Source organism: Manacus vitellinus, unplaced genomic scaffold (genome assembly GCF_001715985.3).
Source record: "Manacus vitellinus isolate BGI_N305 unplaced genomic scaffold, ASM171598v3 scaffold_60_pilon, whole genome shotgun sequence".
Taxonomy (NCBI): Eukaryota; Metazoa; Chordata; class Aves; order Passeriformes; family Pipridae; genus Manacus; species Manacus vitellinus.
Window position 1 is genome coordinate 1315342 of NW_021940687.1, and position 20319 is coordinate 1335660.

The 20319-nt window shown below is 43.0% G+C and overlaps 1 protein-coding gene across 2 annotated transcripts in view; it reads left to right on the top strand.

The window, feature by feature from the left end:
• The window catches only part of ARHGEF4 (Rho guanine nucleotide exchange factor 4), a 120067-nt gene that overhangs the window by 56778 nt on the left and 42970 nt on the right, over positions 1–20319 (top strand). For both annotated transcript variants that reach the window (XM_018083141.3, XM_008930176.3), the window contains one exon: positions 18961–19100. In XM_018083141.3, coding sequence (XP_017938630.3) covers positions 18961–19100 — 140 coding nt within the window. The remainder of the gene's footprint in view (positions 1–18960; positions 19101–20319) is intronic.

The following is a 20319-nucleotide window of genomic DNA, read 5'->3' on the forward strand; positions in this document are numbered from 1 at the left end:
GGCACAGTAAGAGATTTTCCAAATCGGAGTGTGACTGTGCCAGGACATGTTGTGCTGGGTTTAAAGAGCAGGTGTGTAGCTGTCTGGCACCTTTCTCAAGGAATAGCACTGAACTTCTGTGAAGAGAGCAACAGCTACTGGTGCCCAGAAACACAGTACCCTTAATTTAACTACACTGGAGCCAGTTCACGGCAGATATATTCTTGTTGCCCAATCTAGTCTAAAATCACTACATCACTCTTCTCTGTAATTTAAAATAAAGCTGACCTGAACTCCTAATGCTGTCATTTGGGTGTGCTTAGCTTTACATATGAAACAGTGTGTAGGCTGACTTGTTAAGTGTATGTGTAGTGGCTTAAAGGAAATACAGTGCATATTTTTGGGCACCACAATAAGAATGCTGTGGGATGAGTTGGAGAGGATCCAGAAGGAAGTAATGAGAGTAATCTGGGGAACACAATCAACAGAAGTTTGGATAATTTTAGGGGTGTGCAGTAGAGGAGAATGGAGGAATCTGTGAATCTTGAAATGCCTTAAAAAGGTGTTGTGAAGTGAATAATTTGTTTCTTATGTGGTGGAGAGAATTGGGGGGTAGATGGGGCTGGGAAATCTGTGGCAAACTCAGAATGGATGCTAGGAGAAGCCCTGGGAAGATTAGCTGGAGAGACTGTGAAGTCTCAATCAGTGAAGGTCTTCAGAAGGAGGTTGGGAAAGCCTTTCTCAAAAACCACTGTGGCTGTTCATTCAGTTTTGGAGCAGATGGGTGGTCAAGAGGACTTCGTGAGGGTCCCTTCCAGTCTTGCCTTGTTAAGAAAAGGTCAGAATGAACACTGGGCCACCACCTACGCTTTGAGGTGCAATACAAGAAATTGGCTTCAGTGACCTCTTTATTACTGCACAGTAAATAAATTTAGTTATATTCCTGTACTCTGGAAAAAGTTGGGTTAAATAATTTCTGCACAGTTAGGAGCACAGCTATGTTTTCAATATATTTATTTCCTGCTAACTTGTTATGTATTTGTAAAGGATGAAGATGACTTCACAGGTCCCCCTTTTCCACTTTCAGTGGCATGTTGTGTAAGTATTTGAGTTGTGACTGTTTGTAGACTTATTAGGGTACCTGGATGGTCCCACAGGTATTTCAAACTATGTGAGTCATGTAGGGAGGAAGTACGAGATAAAGTTTAGGTTCTAGGCAGCTTAGTACCCCCCCTCCTATAGAACTTATCTGTGGTGAGTCTCCATTCTGTTTCAAAAATGAACAAAAATCATTGCTTGTGACTAATTTAGATCTGATGGTGTTTAACTTTTTTACTGACATGATCAGTTCCTAGTATGTGGGACACAGAATGCAGAAGCCAAACATTCTCAGGGGATATTTTCAGCAGCAGTGTGCTGCTCACAGTTGATGGTACGTGCAGTTTTTGGTGGGCTGTCTCACTCACTGTAGTCCAGCAATGCTGTGCTACGTCTGTGTTTTCTTGCCTTCCTGACCCCATTCCTTCTCTAACACAGGTCAGCAACTCCTAAAAATGGTATTGCATGCCCATTGGGAATGAGAGCTCTAGATTCTGCCGAAATGCCTCCAGGCCATCTCGGCGTTGTCGTTATCTCTACGTAGCTGCATTCAGCTGCACACTTGGTCATCTGGCAGCAGGGGAAGGATTGAAGGAGATCTAAATCAAATGCTGGACCGAGAGAAAACTGAAGCAGACTCTCAACATCCTTCTCAATAGAACCCAGATTAAGATGTTTGTGGGGCCTGGGAATACAATTCACAAGTTGTTCTCTCAAGCCAAAATTTGCCTGTTGCTTCTCACTGGATAAATGCAATCCATTAGTCAGAGATTTAAGAGGCTTTTTCCAGTAGTTGAATTGTTTCAAACTATTTCTGGAACATATTTATGTGGCTTCATATGTTGTTTCCAAGGCCCAAATCCTCTCTTATTGCTACAGTGGAGATTAATATATATTGAGTGGCAGCAAGAAGGAATCTGCCCCTTCTACAGCATTTTAATTGTGGCTGTGGGGCTGGTATCATCCTGTAAAAGCCTACAGATGATGTACGGGTAAAGAGTATGTGGATTTGGTCAAAGATCTTGCCTTCCTTGCAGTGTTGTGGCAGTTTGAGCCACATTAGAAATCCAAAATCCAATTTCCAGGCTTCCCCCCACCCCTTCCCACAATTTATCCTAACACCGGAGAGAAACCTTCAGACCAGAGGCTTCTGAAGAGGAAGGGGGAAGTATATACATTTATTTACACAAATAAATATACTGTACAAACTAAAAGCAACTATACATATATATATTTACATTTTTGTCAGTCAGTCCTTTCAAGCCCCTCCTTTTAACTACTTTAGTCCAGAAGCAGCTTTTCAAGGCTGATACTTTACACAGTCTTTGCCGTGGGAGTGTTCTGGGCTCCTGAACACTCCCCCCTCACCAAGTTCCAGTTGTTTGTTGCAGTCTCTCTCCTCACGAAGTCCAAGAAGATAGCTTTGAGCCCTTGCTCCTCTGCTGCTGTGTGATCTCTCCCTCTCGTACCTCGGTTCTGTGGCTGCTGCAGTGCAGTTCAGCTTATCAAGTGTCCTGGACTGTTGATTTCTCCTCGGGTTTTCGGCTGTCCTGTGTTTTAGATCACGGCGCAGACATCCCCCGGGCCCCTCTCTCTCTCTGGGGTCCGTCTCCAGTTCTTGCCTGGGATTTCCTCCCCAGCAATGGAGCCTCCTCGGCCCGTCCTGGCTCTGCTGCAGTGCTGAGCCCTCACATCCACTCTCTAAAGAGCGAGAGGGAAAACCAGCCCTGCTCTGCGGCCTGGCTGCACAGTGCTGAGCCCTCACATCCACTCTCTAAAGAGCCAGAGGGAAAACCAGCCCTGCTCTGCGGCCTGGCTGCACAGGGGGGGAGGAGAAGAGGGCCTGGCCGCAGGGCCTGCCTCTCTCTCCCACTTACCATTGTTTGTGAGTCTCATCCCTCACAAACATGCTCTCATTCCAGTGCTGTCTCCAGCTCTGGCCTAGGCAGAGTTAGGGGGCTGCAGGGCTCCCCTCTTCCCCCTGGAAGGGGAGAGAAGGAGCCCAGCCACCCCCTGGCCTTCAACACCTACACCCAGCAGACACCAACAGCAAAACAACCCAGACAGAGCTGCCAACAGCTTCTGGGGCTGTGATATGTGATTTTGAGCAGAAGCGAACAACGTGGACAGTGACTGGCTCTCCAGGGAACACTGTCCTGGCACCCAGTCACCTCTGAGCCCCCCAGCCTCTTGAGGGGGGGCAATTTCAAATTATGACAAGTGTTTAACCAGTGATTCTGAGAAGGAAAGGTGGCAGATTAGGAGAAATTTTAGAATATCCTGAGTTCAGATATAGTATTTGTACTTTTAGGAGTTGGGTTTTTTTTTCTTAATAAATTGAGTAAATGGAATAGAAAGATGAGGAGTGGCACATTCAAAGGTTTGTACTGTGCTGCACTGCACTAACAATGTATTTAGAAAATATTCTGCCCTGACAGTATGCTGGAAGATGGATCCTTCCTCATCAGGAGGGAAAGGAACTTTGAATCATGAGGGTATTAGAGAGGGACAATCATGGATGGAAGGGGTATAGGCTGAGTACAAATTTTAAAGCTCCTTCTTAAAAGCAGAAGATAATTTTCTGTTTGTAGATGTGCCTTAGTGTGGGAAAGGAAAATGATGTAACTCTAGTGATTTGGAGTAAACCAGTACTGTGATACTCAGGGCTCTTTCTTTGCTTGCCTTCCTATTCAACTTGGTCTAGCTCTGCTTTTTCCATATAACACAGAGAAAAGTGAGATCACTGAGGGTATGAGTAATAACAGCCTCACTCACTGATGCTGTATGTATAAATTAGTAACTGGGGGGAAAAATGTTTTGCATTATGGGTCCTTTTTGGGCAAGAAAAATCTGTTCAGGATATGAAGCAGCCCAATCCCTCCCTCCCCTTTGCTTGCTAATATTTGATAAAGTTGCTGCTGCTGCTCTCTTTCTGCTGGAAGACAGGGTGGTCAGCTGTGAGCCCACTGAGCAGTCCTGCATGATTCCTTCTCTTGCTGTTGACTCCTGGTGTGATCTCACCTTTATGGTGCCTTAGGGATAGTGTCTGCTCTGGGCTCTCTTTGCACACTGTGTGATTCTGGCTTTTGTTGTTGACTGTGGAAATATCTGGAATTTTAATGTGAGAATTTTTTTTACCTAAAACTCCTATTTTCAGGTAATCAATTCTGTGACCGTGCTGAAGATGTTGATTTTTGTGCCTAGCAAAATATTGACAGGAGACTGAATTAGATGCAGATTTCTCCTTTCCCTGCAGTTGTTTTCCAAAGGGAGATCTAATTGTGATTATTCTGAGGAACAAACTGAGGAACTAGCATCAATTGTGAGATTGAGTTCACACTATTTCCATTCCCCAAAAGGGAAAGGAAAATAGTTGTCAAGCCAAGAATTCATCCTCACACAGACCAAACTCATCTCTCCTGGCTTTGGCAGATTTCACTGGTTCTGGCAATAGCCAGGGACAGGAGAATCAAATATGTTCTGTACACAGCCATGCCTCAGCACTGTCACCAGCAGCATAGAAGCCTTCTCCTCACAATGTCCAGGTCAGTTCTTCAGCTGCCATCATTTTGGACCTGAGAAAACCTACCAATTTCTTCATCAACCCCAGTTTCTTTTACCGGTCTCAGAACCCATTTTTCAAAACAGTATCATCTTGATAATATGCTTCTCTGCCTCCTAAAAGGCTAGATTAAACTGAAGTTGGCTAAAAAGTGATGCTGCAGATTTAGAGGTGGAGCCATTGGAACTGTGATGATCCATGACTACAGTATTTGGGTGCCAGAAGTTCCTGGATTTTGGGTTTTAGTACCCAAGCCCACTCTGAAGTGACAATTCACACCTTTGGTGATTCCAACCACTGCAGAATGTGATGAGAAATGATGGGGACAAGTGAAATATTCACAGATTGTGCCAACAATATTGCTTTCACCTCAGCCAACATCTGGGAGGGCCAACATCAAAGGACGCTATTTTGTTGCTTTAGAGTACTAATTAGAATAGAGGTACTAATTATACTTTTCATCATCTCTCTGTTACTACCTTGTCTAGTTGTGAATTCATCTGTTCTTGTTTTCTTGTTCAATCTGTTCACCATTGAAAGAGAGATGTGCACATGGGGAGCGTTTTTCTTTCCCCTCTCAGAGAGCTCTCTAAGCTTTATCAGGCTGGAAATGCCACACTATATTGAAATCAGGCAAGTGCCGTCGTGTCTGTTCTGACTGGTTTGCTGTTGACATTTTTGAGATTATGCAGCAAAGGATCTGTGCAGTTTGTTGTAGAGAAAGAGCTCAAACCTTTAAGGTTACTGTGAGGTTAGTAATGAAAACTCAGACAGCTCAGAAAATGTGTCCTGGGATCGATTGGAGGCAGTGCTGTGTACAGAGCAATTATTCCCAAGAACGGCAATTTCCAGTTCAAACAAGCTCAGCCTGTATTTACAGCAAAGGGGTACTGGAGTCAAGGGGATTGTTTAACTTCTGATACACTTTGATGACATTTGCTACGTTTTCAGCAGGAAAGATAAGCAGACGCCAGGAACAGAGTCTAGAAATGGCAGTTTCCTGCCCTCAGTGGAATTGCACCTGCTGAGTTCAGAAAGGGACTCCAAAGGGGAAAAACGTCCCATTTTCGGAGGCTGTCCTTTACATTTGTGTTTGAAAGGAAAGAAGGCAGACAGAAATGTAATTAATCAAGGTGTGAGGAAACAGGATTGTGAAGAGATTTATATACATCACCTGCACGTATAATGGCTCTGCCAGCTGCAGGATGGCCTCCTTGGAGGGGCTGCTGGCTAACACAGTGGGATTTAGAGCTCTACAAAGCTGAGGCCAGTGAAGGTGGGGAGGTTGCAACAGGGTGATGTGGGTCCCTATTTCCCTCATCTTTTGGTTTTGTTCAGAAGAAAGAAGGGGAGAACCGAGGATCAACACATTTTGTTGATAATAACAAAAAACCAGTTTGTAAAGATCTGTGAGTTTGCTTTGGGCTAGTTTGTGAGTAGAAGGGGCAACACCGGAATGGCTGAAGAGTATCCTCTGCACTTGTCTGCCAGGTCCTGTGGAGGCCTGCAGTTGCCAGCAGAGCTGGCCATCCCCAGCCGGGGTAGGGGCTGAGGTGTGTTAATCACGTTGCTCTCCCAGGCGCTCACAAAGGCGCTGCATTGCGGCATCCCCCCAAGTCAGGCTGACACGGAGCGCTGCAGTTCAGCCACACGCTGGGAATGCAGCATGCCCAGCACCAAAGGGATGTGCCTGGAATATCTGCCAGGGCTGCACCCAAATGGCCCTCTGGACTCAAAATGCATCCTAAATTTTGTCATGAATTTTAACAGCATGCTAAACTTCCATGATCCCCAGCATGTGCTATCTGCTTCACTCTGTGATTTTAATCACTAGAATAATTCTCTTTTAAATCTCCTTTAGAATAAATCAACAAGACTCTCACTATTCTCATCTGTCCTTGAACTCTGGATTTTGCAGAAACTGAGAAGCACTAGACCAATGTTTCCCATGGCTGCTTTTGGGGAGAAATCAGTGCCTGTTAAGATGAGGCACTGCAGACCTGGCTAGTGTGCAGAGCAGTCCCACGCCGTGTGTGCCTTGCCCTGCTGGGGTTTCCCTCCTCTTGGTCTCTCCAGGTCGCTCTTTACACACCCCGTACTTGTCAAGTAAAACAAATGGTTTTGGTGCTGAGAGCACTGGCCACTGTCAAAGCAAAGATGGATGGCTTTCCAGGCTGGACAGGCATCTTCTGGGAATTCGTTTTAGAGGTGGTTTGTTTTTTTGTTTTCATATTGGAGGAAGAAATTTATATCTTTTGACAGTAGTCTCCTGGGGGCCTCTTTCCTTTATTGATACTTCAGTGTTGCCCTTTGATGTAATAATCCTGCATTACATAGGCTGTCACTCAGAAATGATGAAGTTGGGCTTCTGGTGCAGGGGAATACCACCAAAGCTGAAAATAGTTATTTAAATTTACAAGACAGAGACAAGAGCTATACCTTAACTTAAAAGATGTTCCTGCACAGAACCAATCACAATGAATATGAAAATAAGCCGGGAGCTTGGTTTCACAGAAATATAATCTAAAGTGACAGATTTTGTGTTTACATTTCATCCAGTCAACTTAAAATGCACAGATACTTACACGTAGCCTTTTCATTGCAATTTTAAATATACCTCAACCACATCATGCTCTGTAGCAGTTTTCTGTTTGGGGAAAATAATATTTTTATAAATGTGGGAAGATTGTTTTTGTTTTCCTTGAAACTTCATTTTGAAATGGAATAAGGATACTAAGATACCAGAACATGGGAATTTTGTGTTGCTTTGTTCAAAACATAAAATTTTGATCTATGAGAGTAAAGCTCAGGCAAAAACTCGGCTGCAAAAATAGAGAAATCAGCTTGGTTAAATCGTCAGGCAAAGGAGAAACTGGATGCCTAGATTGGTCATCCTAAATGAACATGCATCAGGCATAAGACCTTTGGAAAATAAGGTTAATTTAAATTTGACTTCTAAATTAGCAAGTTGTTGCTGGAAGAATTCCTTCACCATTTGCTTTAGTTCTGAGGCACAGTGATTTTTTTTTAGACACTGAAGGACGAAGTCACTGTGTAACCAGTAAACCACAGCACTCCCTCCAGTGTATCTGAGACTTAAGGTAATCCTGTACACTGAGCACTCCTAAAGCTTGGTGGCAAGGGGCTTGGGTTCCTTGTTTCTTTTCCCTGCCCCTCAGTCAGACCTCTCCAGTGTCACTGGAGAGAAGTCTGGAAAATTGGACCATGTTTCTGAAATTGTGAATCTGGAGCAAGTTATTTTATTTTATTTTTTAGCTGCTTTGGAAAAGCTGAGGGTTGACAAATGATAAATGTACAGTTTCTGTTCAAAAACAAAGTATTGTCCTATCAAAACTGGTGGCATATGGGATCTACATAAGAATCAATTAGTAAATGGAAACAGTAACAGTGGCACTGTGGAATTAAATGTTTTAAATTTGGGCTAAACACACTAAAGATCATATTTGACATACCTGCCTTTAAGTGAAAAGATTATTGTGCTTGTTTCATGAGCTCGAACAAATGATAAAGAATTGAAGGTTTGTTGACCAGTGCAATGCACTAAAACACACAGAGACTTGCTCTGGAAAGGACTGGCCTTGTTTTAGCCTGGGTTGATTTTGCAAACAAGTTACACCACTGCTGTAAAATTTGCAACAATGATTTTGAGTGCTGCAGCCATTCCTCTGGAAGAGTGTCCTTTTCTGATATGAGCCTTAGGTACAGCTGCATTTGGCTGAATGCTGTATGTCCTGGCCAAAAGAAGGATGGACTTGCTTTAGGTAATTTCACTTCTGAAAAGATTTCTTCTTCTCTTACCTTTCTAAGAGACCTTGTTCAGCTTTTGTTAATTAATATTGAGATTATATTTGCCACCTAATTTTGCCATCTCCAACTGGGGATGGGTTCAACTTTTACATTAGTTTTCAAAGCTTCCAAAATGTTCTGTGTTGCTTCCAGTGATCTGTAAGTGGTAACGTGTCATTTGGCATTCATAGTTCAAAATGCACACTTAGCATCTCAGGCTCACAGTTTGCTGAAATGCTGATCTTATCAATTCTGCTTTTCTGATTTCCTTGTTGAAGCCCACAGGAAACATCCTAAGTGATGAATTTAACTATTAAAGGCACCCTGACCAATGTGACCTTGACAGAATGCTTTCTCTATTTAAAAGGTTGATTAATAATGGCTTTGAATTGAATACTTGATATATTTCAAGAAGAATAATGTTTTCCTTGGAGGAGTTTTTTTGCTGTAGGGTGAGATTGCATCGGTCACATCCAGCAACAATTCAGACCTGGAGCTGAAGGTTGTGAAAACACTCTGAAATAAGGTACCTTCTCACACCAGTTCACATTTTATTGAACATGAAGTCTCCTTTTGTCCCTGTGATATTTGAAAATTTATTGAGTGGCATCAATCAATAGGTCCAGTATCTTGAGCATAATTCCTTACATTTGATTTGCAGTAATATATCCTATTTGCACCCTCAGGGAGCAAACACTTCACACGGGACAGCTCTGTTCCTGCTCCAGTAAGAACAGTGTCAAATGTATAAAGCTGTAAGGCCTGTCCTTCTGTATAGTTCCTATGAATATTGCCATCCATTCCCAATCTGAAGTTATTTTGGTGCAAAGTCTTTCACATATATGACATATATCAGGGAAGTCTGGAGTCCCTGAGGAGGAGGGGTAGTGAGGGCTGACTGGTGTGGGGCCTGCAGCTGGATCTGGTGTGAAGCACACTCCAGCCAAGCAATGAGGGCAGGAGACTCTCATCCAGGTCACCCCTGTGTTCCAACCTTCTTTCATTGCTTTGTAGAGCTGGTCTTCAACACAGCCACTGAATATTAAAGCCAGTCAGTCCTGGACTCCAGCAGCAAAGTTTACACTGACAAAACAGTAAATATGCAATGTCTGAGTGGGTTTGAAATGTCCACCTTGTCTCTGTCCCTGAGGTCCCTCTAAACTGAGCTGACCTGGTGCCCTGCTGTTGTGCACCCATCTTCCAGTGGAGATGCTCCTGTGTCTTTGTCTATTCACAATATAAAGACTGGATTACACTTGCCCATGTCCTGTAGCTTGCTCAGAGCTGATCTCTCAAATCTGTTCTGAATAACACCAAAGAATCCCCCTGACTAACTCAGAGCCTGATTTTGACTCCTTTGTTTGTACAGTATTGCGTGATTCAAACGTATGCTCAAAGAGCCTCATCCCTTAGCTATTGTGGCTGTTGTAGTTAAATAATATTAATCCTTGATTTTCTGTTTTCCCTTCAGAAATATATGGTAGTTTGATCTCAGGGATTTTCTTAGAACTCAGATTAAAAAATAAACTGGGACAGAGGGATTTCCTAAAGGTAAAGCAGTTTTAGCAGTATTTTTAATGAAAAGACTGCATCCCCATCATGAAACTAGAAGATGTGTTGTGTGTTACATGAAGACTGGTCATTCAAAATAATGTCAACAAAACAATCTTGCTGCCCCTTGAGACTTGCACTTGATAATGCACAAGAGCAATTGAAAGTCTTCTCGTGGCATTCATTTTTAATTACTTCTGTGGTCCAAGGTCACAGATATAAGCCACTTGTCAGCCTGGATAGCTTCACAAAGATAAAGACTAGATTTATGGCATTATGCAGAATTCTGGGAAAAAAACAAAGGTCACATTTTTCAAATTTAAGTGTTCGAAGTTAGCCTCTTAAATCCATCTTCAGACACTTAGATAAACAGGCTGCTTTTCACAAGTGCCAGGCAGTGGCTCTTTGTGCTGACTGTGCTGGAAACAGCCTGTGCCCAGTGCATCTGTGTCACCAATCAGCCTGGTTAAACTGGCTTTGGGCTTGCAGGCCTCCTTTAGGCTCTGGAGTTAGTTTTGCTCTAACCAAAGGTGGCTGCATTGTCAAGGCTTTAAATTATTATGAAAGCAATTCTTCATTTTTAGTCATTCCAGTTATAAAGTGGATTATGCTGCTATAAGAAAGACTCATGTCTGTCTTTTTCCATGCAAAGTTGGCATGACCGAGTGCAACATTTTATAGACTTTCGTGATATGAATTGTTTTACATCCTAGTGACAATTCTTCATAAAAATGATCTTAACCATTCTTTACAGTGTGGTCTTTTCCAGGCCAGTAGCTAAAGCTTAGAGTATAGGGGAATTTTCTTGTTTCTAGACTGTGACTTAAGACTGAAGAAAACTATTTGCTTTTTTGCAACAAAATCTTTAGCAAAGACTCAGCTTCAGAGCTGTTGGTCTTCTGAGGGTGAGCTTGAATGTAAAGACATATTAAAAGCACAGAATCTTTGGAAATATAAATCAACTGGAATTTCCTACAATGTGTTTGAATTCTTTCCTTTGTTTAATAAAGTAACAGGTACAAGAAAGGAGGCTCTGTGAGAGCCCACCAGAACTTGGGTTTCTAACACTCTTCAGGGAGTGTTCTTAGGAAGTTGTTTCAGAGGTGAAAAAAACATCATGGCTAAATCAATATAATTAAAACAGACAAGGGCAGCGTGAGATCTGGGACACAACCACACTTGCATTAAGAAAACTCCATTTAAATCCTTGGAAAGTAGCTGCAGAAGTAGGAGGAATAACAATTCCTCAGAGAATGGCGGAATGTTTTCCATTCAAAGTCTTCTTTTGAGGACTGGTGATGACTAGAAGTATTGGTTTTGTCTGAAGTCTTTGAGGCTCTTTTGTATTTTTTTTTTCTGGAGGAGAAAAACAAGATTCAAACACAGACTTTGGGGGATGCTTGAGGATGCACCAGGGCTTTGGTTCAGATGAACCTCAGATTAAGTGAAGGCAGAGCAGTAAGACAGTGGCTCTTTTGTTTGTGTGTTCCCACAGGCAAGTTTCATACATTTGTGCAAGGAAAAGATGAGAGAAACCCAAAGGAAACTTTAGGAGGGATGCCACATGTAACCATGCACTGAAGTAGTGGCAGGTGGTGTGATCGTATAGGGGAACCCGTGGGAATAATCTTTAAAGAAAACAGTGTGTCTCTTTTTGCCAGGTTGCTGATCTTCCAACCTGTGGGATATGCCTACAAGGTTTTGAAAATCTGGAGCATTCATCTGAAGCAGATGCTCTCCTAAAAACAAACAGATAAAACAAATAAATGCCTGAAATGTTATTGACAAAATCTTGTCCAATCCATGTTTGTCAGGGTTGTCAGCTGCACTAACACTGTTTGATGTTGCTTTACCTCCTATGTTTGCTGAAGTAGGTGTTGCCCACTGTAAATAACTATTGTTCTGGTTTCCTGGCTCATTTGCTTGAATTTCCTCAGTTTTTGTTGCACTTCTGGGTAAGAATGAGTGGATGTGGACACATGGCTGTGGTATTTTCATCTTTGCAGGTGAGCTAAAAGCTCCCCTGAGGACACTGCTGATCTGAATGGACTCTGAGCACGCCCTCCAGGCAGTGTCAGATGTGTTGTGCCCAAACCAGCAGCCTGTCAGTATTTTGGGACTCAGTTGTCTGATGAAGGGGCAGCTTTGCTGTTGGTGGTGCTGGTGTTTGCTTCAAGGAGGGCAGTTTGTTCTGGGTTTGATTTTTACTTCCAGACATAGCAGGCACAGGGCTAAGCTGCAGAGCTAAATGGACAGGTGAAAATTCAACATGAGTTTGGAATGTCAGTGTTTGTTACCTGTTACAAACAGGAAAAGCAACCATTTTAGTATTCCACAGAGGAAACGTTCAAAAAATTATGATGGATGGTTTCATCTAGACAACCCCTAACTCCCCCCTCCTCCAACTCCTTTAAATAGCAGCTACTTCAATGAATAAGGCTACTTGTTGGGACAGTAAATGATGTGCCAGGTATTCCAACCTGTTTATCCTACCAAGGATATGGTAAAGAACGTGCCTGGACACCAGAAGGGATTTGTGTGCTAGTTTTGATTGCTAAGATTGATTTAATGTTTAGATTGTGATAGGGCTTAAAGGACTGAACTAGAAGTGGTCCCCATGTCCAGACATAAAGTAAACAGCATTTCCAGAGACATTCACCTGAAAAATGAGAGCAAACACGTCAGTATGGATGAGTAATCAAACATGAGTAAATAAACAACAAATAGGTGGAGCAGGAGGACGTGCCTGCTGTTTTCCAAGTCAGTAGCTGTGATGGGAATGTGGCCAGTGAATTAATAGTTTGTGTGCAGTACAACAGAAGGATTTTTAAACAAAGGATTAGGCTTTAGATCAAAAAAGTATATTTATGTGACTTCCTATCTGTTTTCCCCGTTATTTCCACTCTTCTTCCAAACTATTTAAATTGCTCCCCCTCTCCCAGTTGTACCATCATTCCACCAGCCAGGAAGGGGCTGGGGGCAGCTCTGCCCCGTGCCTGCCAGGGCAAAGCGGGCCAAGCTGCCAGAGCAGCAAGTGGTGACGTGGGAGTCGGAGCTGCAGAGCCGTTCATAATCCACATCTCTCTTCCCCATAATTATCTCTGCTACCCGAGAGAACTGAGAACTCCCTTAAGCCTCCCTGCAAGTCATTTAGATTCTAATTGGGATTTAAAAACTCTTGAAACCTGAGTGGGTGGCTCAGTGCATTATTGCTGATGAATGTTACCCTGGGTGATGTGCCCAGCAGACCCACAGAGGACCTGTGCTCAGCTTTCCAGTGAAGAGCTGTCCTTTTTGTTTTCAAGAACAGATTTGCTCTTTACCTCAGCTAATTAGGAACTGGTTTCATTCACAACAGCAATTCTGTTTGTGGCATTATACCAAAATGTTAATTTAATTTTGTTATGTAGAATGTTTTCTCTTCTTAATGTTCCTTTAAAATGGAGGTGGTGAAGCTTGCTTTCTCCCCTGAAATATTTTCTGTCTCTCCTTCCTGGGCTGTGATTTCTTCCTCAGAGTTTAATTTAACACAGTTTCATTACCTTCTCAGAAATGTCATCGTGAGGACCTTAGCTTGCTTTTGAAGGACCATATCTGCGGTTATTTTTTGATTTATTTTGTTGGGGTTTTGTCTCCTCATGAAGCTCATCCTAACTGGTCATTGTTCCCATGTTGCTAATTCCTTGTCAGACTTCCCTCTTCCTGTTAAACTGGCCCACAACCATAAGCAGAGTGATGAGAGAGGGTCCATCAGCACAGTAAGAGCTGGAGAATTGCACTGCTGGGGCAGAAGTGGGATGACATCACTCTGATGGATTTTACTGTGGCAGCTGCATAGGGACCTCTGTATATCTGATAAATGAAGTACATAATTGAGAACAGGACTTGATGGAGACTGCAGCACTTTTGTGGCAGCTATTTCTAAGGGAGACAAGGGTTTAGCAGTCCAGGATGGGTGAAGAGGAGGGTAGAGGGGCCCTTTTCACATGGCAGTGTAGTCTGGGTTTGGTTCCCCACCCCACACACTCCCTTTACTTGTTTATCATCTTCAGTCTCCTGAAGTACTTCCTTCAGCAGCTGCACTGCGCTTTCCTGTGGGCGCTGCACACAACCACAGCAATCTGTGCTCAGTGAGGCAGAGGGGATGATGTTGTTAGCTCTGAATTAATTTGCTCTGTGAGTGTAAATCAGGCTTCCACTATTATTTTGCTGAATTATTTTAAATGTAAATGCTACAGAGACAAATGAAATGGGTGGATGTGGTACTGAAAAAAACACACTTGAAAGAGATAATTCAAATACACAAAAGTTGTTCCTCTTGTCAATATAATGTGCTTTTAATAAACTACAAATGCTCTTGGCTTTTCAAGCTGTCCCTAATCATCAGGGGTTCCTTACCCCTAAAAGCTGTAAACTGTAAGTCAAATGAAAACAGATAAGCAACATTTTAGGAAAATGCCTCTAGCCCATTTTCCTTCAGTCCTGGGTCAGGCTTCTGACCCAGACACGTCTGGAGCTCCTCGCCAGCGGGGAGCTGCCGGGGTTTATTCCAGCTGAGACAGAAACCTCTGTGACTTTGAGAGAGCTCTGTTAAAAGTCTGGGACTGTAGTGTCCAGCTCCTCTGAGGAAACTGGTCCAGAAATTTATTCTGTGCTTCTGCAGAACACTTTTCTTTAACTTTTTTTTTTGGTGGAGGTAGCTGTATGGGGGGTTTGGAGGTTATTTTGGTTTGGTTTGTTGGTTGGTTTTTTTTCAACAACAACTTGTGTTCACTAATTCCTGGCATTTGGAATGTATGAAGCAGGTCCATCCTTTGACAGAGGAGCACAGACATATCAAACCTGTAGTAGGTGACACTAGTCTTAACTGAACTCTGGACTATGGTTAACACTTGTTTTCTGAGACCTTCAGTAGAACATCTAATCCCAACTTCTTTTGGCTTCCCACCAGTTTGACGAACAACACAAAACCTCTTCTCCCTTCTTTCCCCTCCCTGCCATCTCTGTTGGTCATGAAGATCGAGGCTGTCCAGCATAGCCCAGATGTTTTGCTCCCCAGTGTCAGAGAGGCTTTATTGTGGCTCCCGAGAGTAAAAATCCTACTGTACAGGCAGCTGCCTTTGAATTATCCCAGCGTACCTCTAAGCAGGGAGCAGCTGCAGGCCACTGGCTGGGGTGGCAATGAGTTGTACAGCTGTGGCTTGTCCCTCACTGCAGGCACAGAGTGCTGTTCTGTGTGAAGCCAGGGCTGGTAACAGCTCCAGTGGCTTTCTGATGGGATGGAGAGCTCTGTAACTGTTCTTTTAGAGTTGCTTGGCACCACCTTTCAGCAAGATGGGGGCACAAGCTGAGCCCCGCCAGGAACCTTCCCACTGCTGCCTGCTTATACCTGCATCCCAAAGCCTGCAGGAAGGTGTCAGGGGGAACCCATACACCTCCTTCTCCTGGACACCTTGATCAAGCTTCATTAAATTTGTATAGAGCTCTTCCCTTTTGTTTTTGTGACTGTCCTTGCACGTAGCCTAAGTGCTGTCTACTCAGGCACTTGGACTCAGACCACCAGGGCTAGGTGCTGGTTTCAGTGCTATGTTTTGTATGAGTTTTGCTGCTTCATACTTCAAGATATTTCTTCATGGAGTCAGTTCTTGACACCTTATTATCTGTATGGATGCATAAAAAAGGGTTCATGTGTCATTCTTTCAGGGGCCGCTATTGCTAGAATTATCCATCTGCTTTTGTAGTGTAATGACATAAATCCCTGAGCTTGGGCTTGGACTAACAATAGTATAAAGCAGAGTTTTAATACTTGTACAGAAGGTTGTTGTACTAAATGTTAGTGATGTGCCTTCCTTCTGCTCCTGTCTATGGAATTTGTTGCCACAATTAGTGAAATCTATCAGGACAGAGGTATGAAATGTGGAGAAGTCTGCCTGAGCTAATTGATACATGGCTTTAGTTTTTGACAGAACATTGTTCCTTGGTGTTGCCTGATTGGCAGGGACAGGTCAGAGCAGTTTCAGAGGGACATGGAGAGGCCAGACGTGACTGTACCAATGGATTTCAGTGTTAAACAGAGATGGGGAAGGAATGAGGCATCAGGGTCAGCTGCTGTGCAGTTTAATAGCAGCCTGTCCACCCAGTGCTGTGCTCTTGAGGAAGCTGATAGACTATTTCAGAAATCTCTGCTAACTTGTCTTTTGAGATTTTTGTATAGTGCTTGCTTCTCTTCTACTTGACCTAGTTTATGCTGTGCATGTTAAGTCAGTACCTATGTTAAAAGCCTTCATTCTCCTACTTCCTTGATGGTTTTCTAGTGCATTGGGTCACCATTCCAGACTACTGTTTTATTTATTTATATCTCTGTGGTCATGTCTTTCATGTCAGCTGCTACAGGACAAATTCTTATTTTTCACTAGTTTAATTCTTCCCTGCAGCATTAGTTAGTTTGGGAAAATGTGTAATGGCTACCTCGGGCCACTCTGCTTCAAGGTTTGAGAGCTTCCTCCTGCCTGTGAACTGTGTTTTTGGTGCAGTATGTTCATCAGGACTTTTCTGTCAGGAAAACTAATCCTAAATGCAGTAGCAGGTTTTGAGACTGCAGAGAATTGATGAGCTTGGTAAGATCAGAGAAGAAAAACAGATCTCTAGTAAAAGCAGGCACAGCTTTCAAGGCACTTAGCAGAGGTACACAGCATTTTAAGTAACACAGATAAATATCTCCCTGGAGCTTTTGCTTTTTCATCTAAGCACTGACCAGAGAACAAATAGGAAAATGTGGGGGCAAAAAAACAAAAAAAGCTTTAAAGATGTCAATGAACATTTTTCAAGCTGAAAATTACTGTTAGCAGTGAAAATAGCAAAAGATGCATAAGGCAAAAGTAATGAAGCCATGTGTAAAATAAGGGAAAAGCATAAGACCAAAGATTGCAAAGGAAGTTTTGAATTAAGTGACTGCTGACTTCCTTCTTATAAATGATTTATTTTTATTTGTTTTTGAAAAACATTTCTCATTTGTTTCTCTTGCTGCACTAACACACTGAAATTTGTTCATTACTATCAGACAAATGTTTTTTAGACAGTGTATGAGGAAAAAGTGATACTTCAATGGTCTTTAAAAACATAAATTTAAGTGCAAACCATGGTAACTCTGCGTAAAATTATAATATCAGTGGCATTTCAGCTGGTTTTGAGTTTTATATTAATGGACCTGGTCTTAGCCCCAGAACTGCTTTATATGCAATCTATACTACTGGCACATATTCAGTACAGAACTTCTGTATAATGAATGATGTGATGTGTCAGAGCAAAGCTAGGAGAATGCTTCATTTTTTGTGTGAAATGTCACTTAAAGTTGAATGGTTGGGTAGTTCCACACTTGCACAGAAAATTCTGCTTTAATCATAAGCTCATATGCACCTCCGTGTCCTGAATTGCCATCAACAGTGAGTGGAGTTCCAGGTTTAGACAATGAATCCATCTTTGCTGTGTTGTGTGTATTTACTGAATTCAAAACATAAATAGGCAAGTATTTAGTTTAAAAATAGCTCATACTCATCATTTTGATGTCAAGTTACTGCACTGAACTGAGAGCTGCTACACTGAATTTACACCTCACTGTTTTACAAGTAGTCGGATGGCACAGCCTTAGCAACCCATCCCATGTATTGAAAGCTTTGATGAGAATGAGCTTAGCAGGTCTGGCTGTAACCTCTGAGAGCAGTTTATTCTGTATTACTGAGGAGCTTTGCTTTCAGATAATAATAAGCTAATGAATCATTAGCCCCTTTTTTTTGGCCCATTGGCACAATTAGGTTCAAGAGATGCACTTGCACTGTGGAACGAAATTAGGGCTCAAGAGCAGGTTTGTGTGTCCCCAGACTCTGACTAGTGCTTTTCCTATCCAAGCTCTACAAGGTCAAGCTCAAAGTGTTTTTTTCCACCTGTTCTGCAAGAATTTTGGGTGTGACATAGTGTGTAACTTGGACAGCAAAGACTGTCATCAGGAGTGCTGATAACAACATCTGTTTTCACTTCATCTTCAATCTTTGTCATGAAAACTGTTGCCCCAGCAGTTCCTAATCCAGATGAATGTCAGCAAATGTTTTCTTTAATCACTGACATTTTTCAGATTTTGAGAACAGAAAGTTTATGCTCAGTTACCTGCCCAGGGATGGGAAGAATGATTGGTCTACATAACACTGAAGGGTATTTGCTAATACCTTGAGGAGACTTCAGGAAAAAGTTCCTGGCTGTGCAACAGATGAAGTGCCATTTTCTTCTGTTCAAGGAGCATAAATGCCATAATTTTACATCTCTCAGGCTTGTACTTATATCTTGAGACTTCAGTGCTTGTTCTAGCTACAGATCGTGAACCCTCCATTACCTGTAGCTTGTTCGGGGCTGTGCTGAGCAGAATGGCCCTCCTGTGGTAACAATGGATAATTCTGGAGCAAACACCCTTTAGGCAACAGAAATGCATGAATATTTTTCCCACAGGGTGAGAGCTTCTTTGGCCTGATGAGATTTGGTAAATCATAATCCTCACAGTGGCAGACATGAGTTTGTTACCTAGTCAAGTTTCCTGTCAACACGCCAGTGTCCTAATGAAATCACATTTGTGTCATCATTGCCCTGTGCCTTTTTTCAGACCCTGTTTTCTTAGTCTTCCTCAATCTTTTCTTTGCAACACGCAACAGTTGTTGAATTATTTTAAATCACACTCTCCACTCTACAAAAAGACGCAACCGTTTATGGTAACAAAACACGAATGGAGAAAAATTCTTGGGAAAAAAGGGGAATGCACGGGGCTGGAATTGTGCCCTGAAATCATTGATGTGGTTTCCTTGTCTTTTTCCCCCCTGTGCTGTGTCACAGTGCCCCTCACCCCAATAAGCTCACACCTTTGGGGCAGTGCTGCTGGGGGTCTGGTGCTCCACCCCAACGTGTCCGTGTTGTTGTTGCAGTGATCGCTGACGGGGCCCTGGATAAGACGGCTCTGACGGACGATGTGGGAAGCGAGGAGGACCTGTACGAGGATTTCCGGAGCTCCAACCACCGCTACGGCCACCCCGGGGGCGGCGGGGAGCAGCTGGCCATCAACGAGGTACGGGGCTGCGGGGCTTCTCCCGGGCAGGACAAGGATGGATGCCGGTTCTGGGTGTTAACCACAGGACAGGTCAACAGCCTGACTGGTAATGGCAAAGTGGACGGGGCTTCCAGGGCCATTTACTGTGGGAACCACTTACATCTGGGTAGCAGCAGGGTCTGTGCCTTCCATCGAGGTGCTCTTCCTGAAGGAAAGGAGGGTCACAGGTGACTCTCCTCTTGGGTGTTTTTGGATGAGAAGTTTTAAACCACTGATGAGCAGCCCAGCCAGGGCTGGTGTGACACTTGGAATGTGGTGCACTGAAGGCATAAGGGAAATGTTGAAAAAAACCCTGGTCTACGTTGTTCTTTACTGGTTGGTAAGAAGGGTGCCAAGTTTAATATAGGCTTGGTCTTCACTGCTTTTTCCTGTTCCCCAGTAAATTCACTCCAGGGATGTGAAAGACCTGCCTTTTTAGTTGCTGCTTTTAGCTATTTTCTTTTGTAGTGCTGACAATGATTCACTTGACATCAGCAATTTAAAAATGAGCTACTTGGTTTAACTGATGCAATGAGCAACATACTAACAGGATCTAAGATTTTTTTTCTGCAAAAATACCCTTTTTTTTTCGTATGCATTAGAACTGGCAGCCCCTTATACACAGAATGGTTTTTCAGTGAGCTGAATTTGCATTGAAAGAGTGGAGCATGTTCACCATATGAGTGATCTCTTGCACTCTTACACCTTCTTTCTCTCTGTTACCTTTGCACAACCTTCCCAAGGTAAGAAGGCAAGAATAAAAGATGTATTATATTGTCTTGTGGCTAAACTACAACAGAAATTATGTGGACTGAGGCTCTGTGTATATGTTCGATGCACCCAGTGATGATTTTGGGTGCAGCTTCTGGGGGCTGGAAAAAGCTCCAGAAAGCTGCACAGTGAGGATAACAGCTTTTCTTCAAAAACAGCAAAAGCAAATACTCTTCCAGCAGTTTTCCAGCTCCTAGTGCTCAGAATCCCTGCCTACAGCCCTGGGTGCCTGGGGTAAGGAAGGGAGTTAAACTTTATTTTCTTCCCCTATTGCTTATATCCATGGCAAAGCTTTTTGATTTAACCTTAACTGTCTTGGACTGTTGTCCCTGTCAAGCAAACATGAGTAGAACACCAGAAAATCTTGAGCTGCTTCCTCCCACATTTGCCTGGTGTGTTTGTGAGAGAGTGCCAGGTACCACAGGAG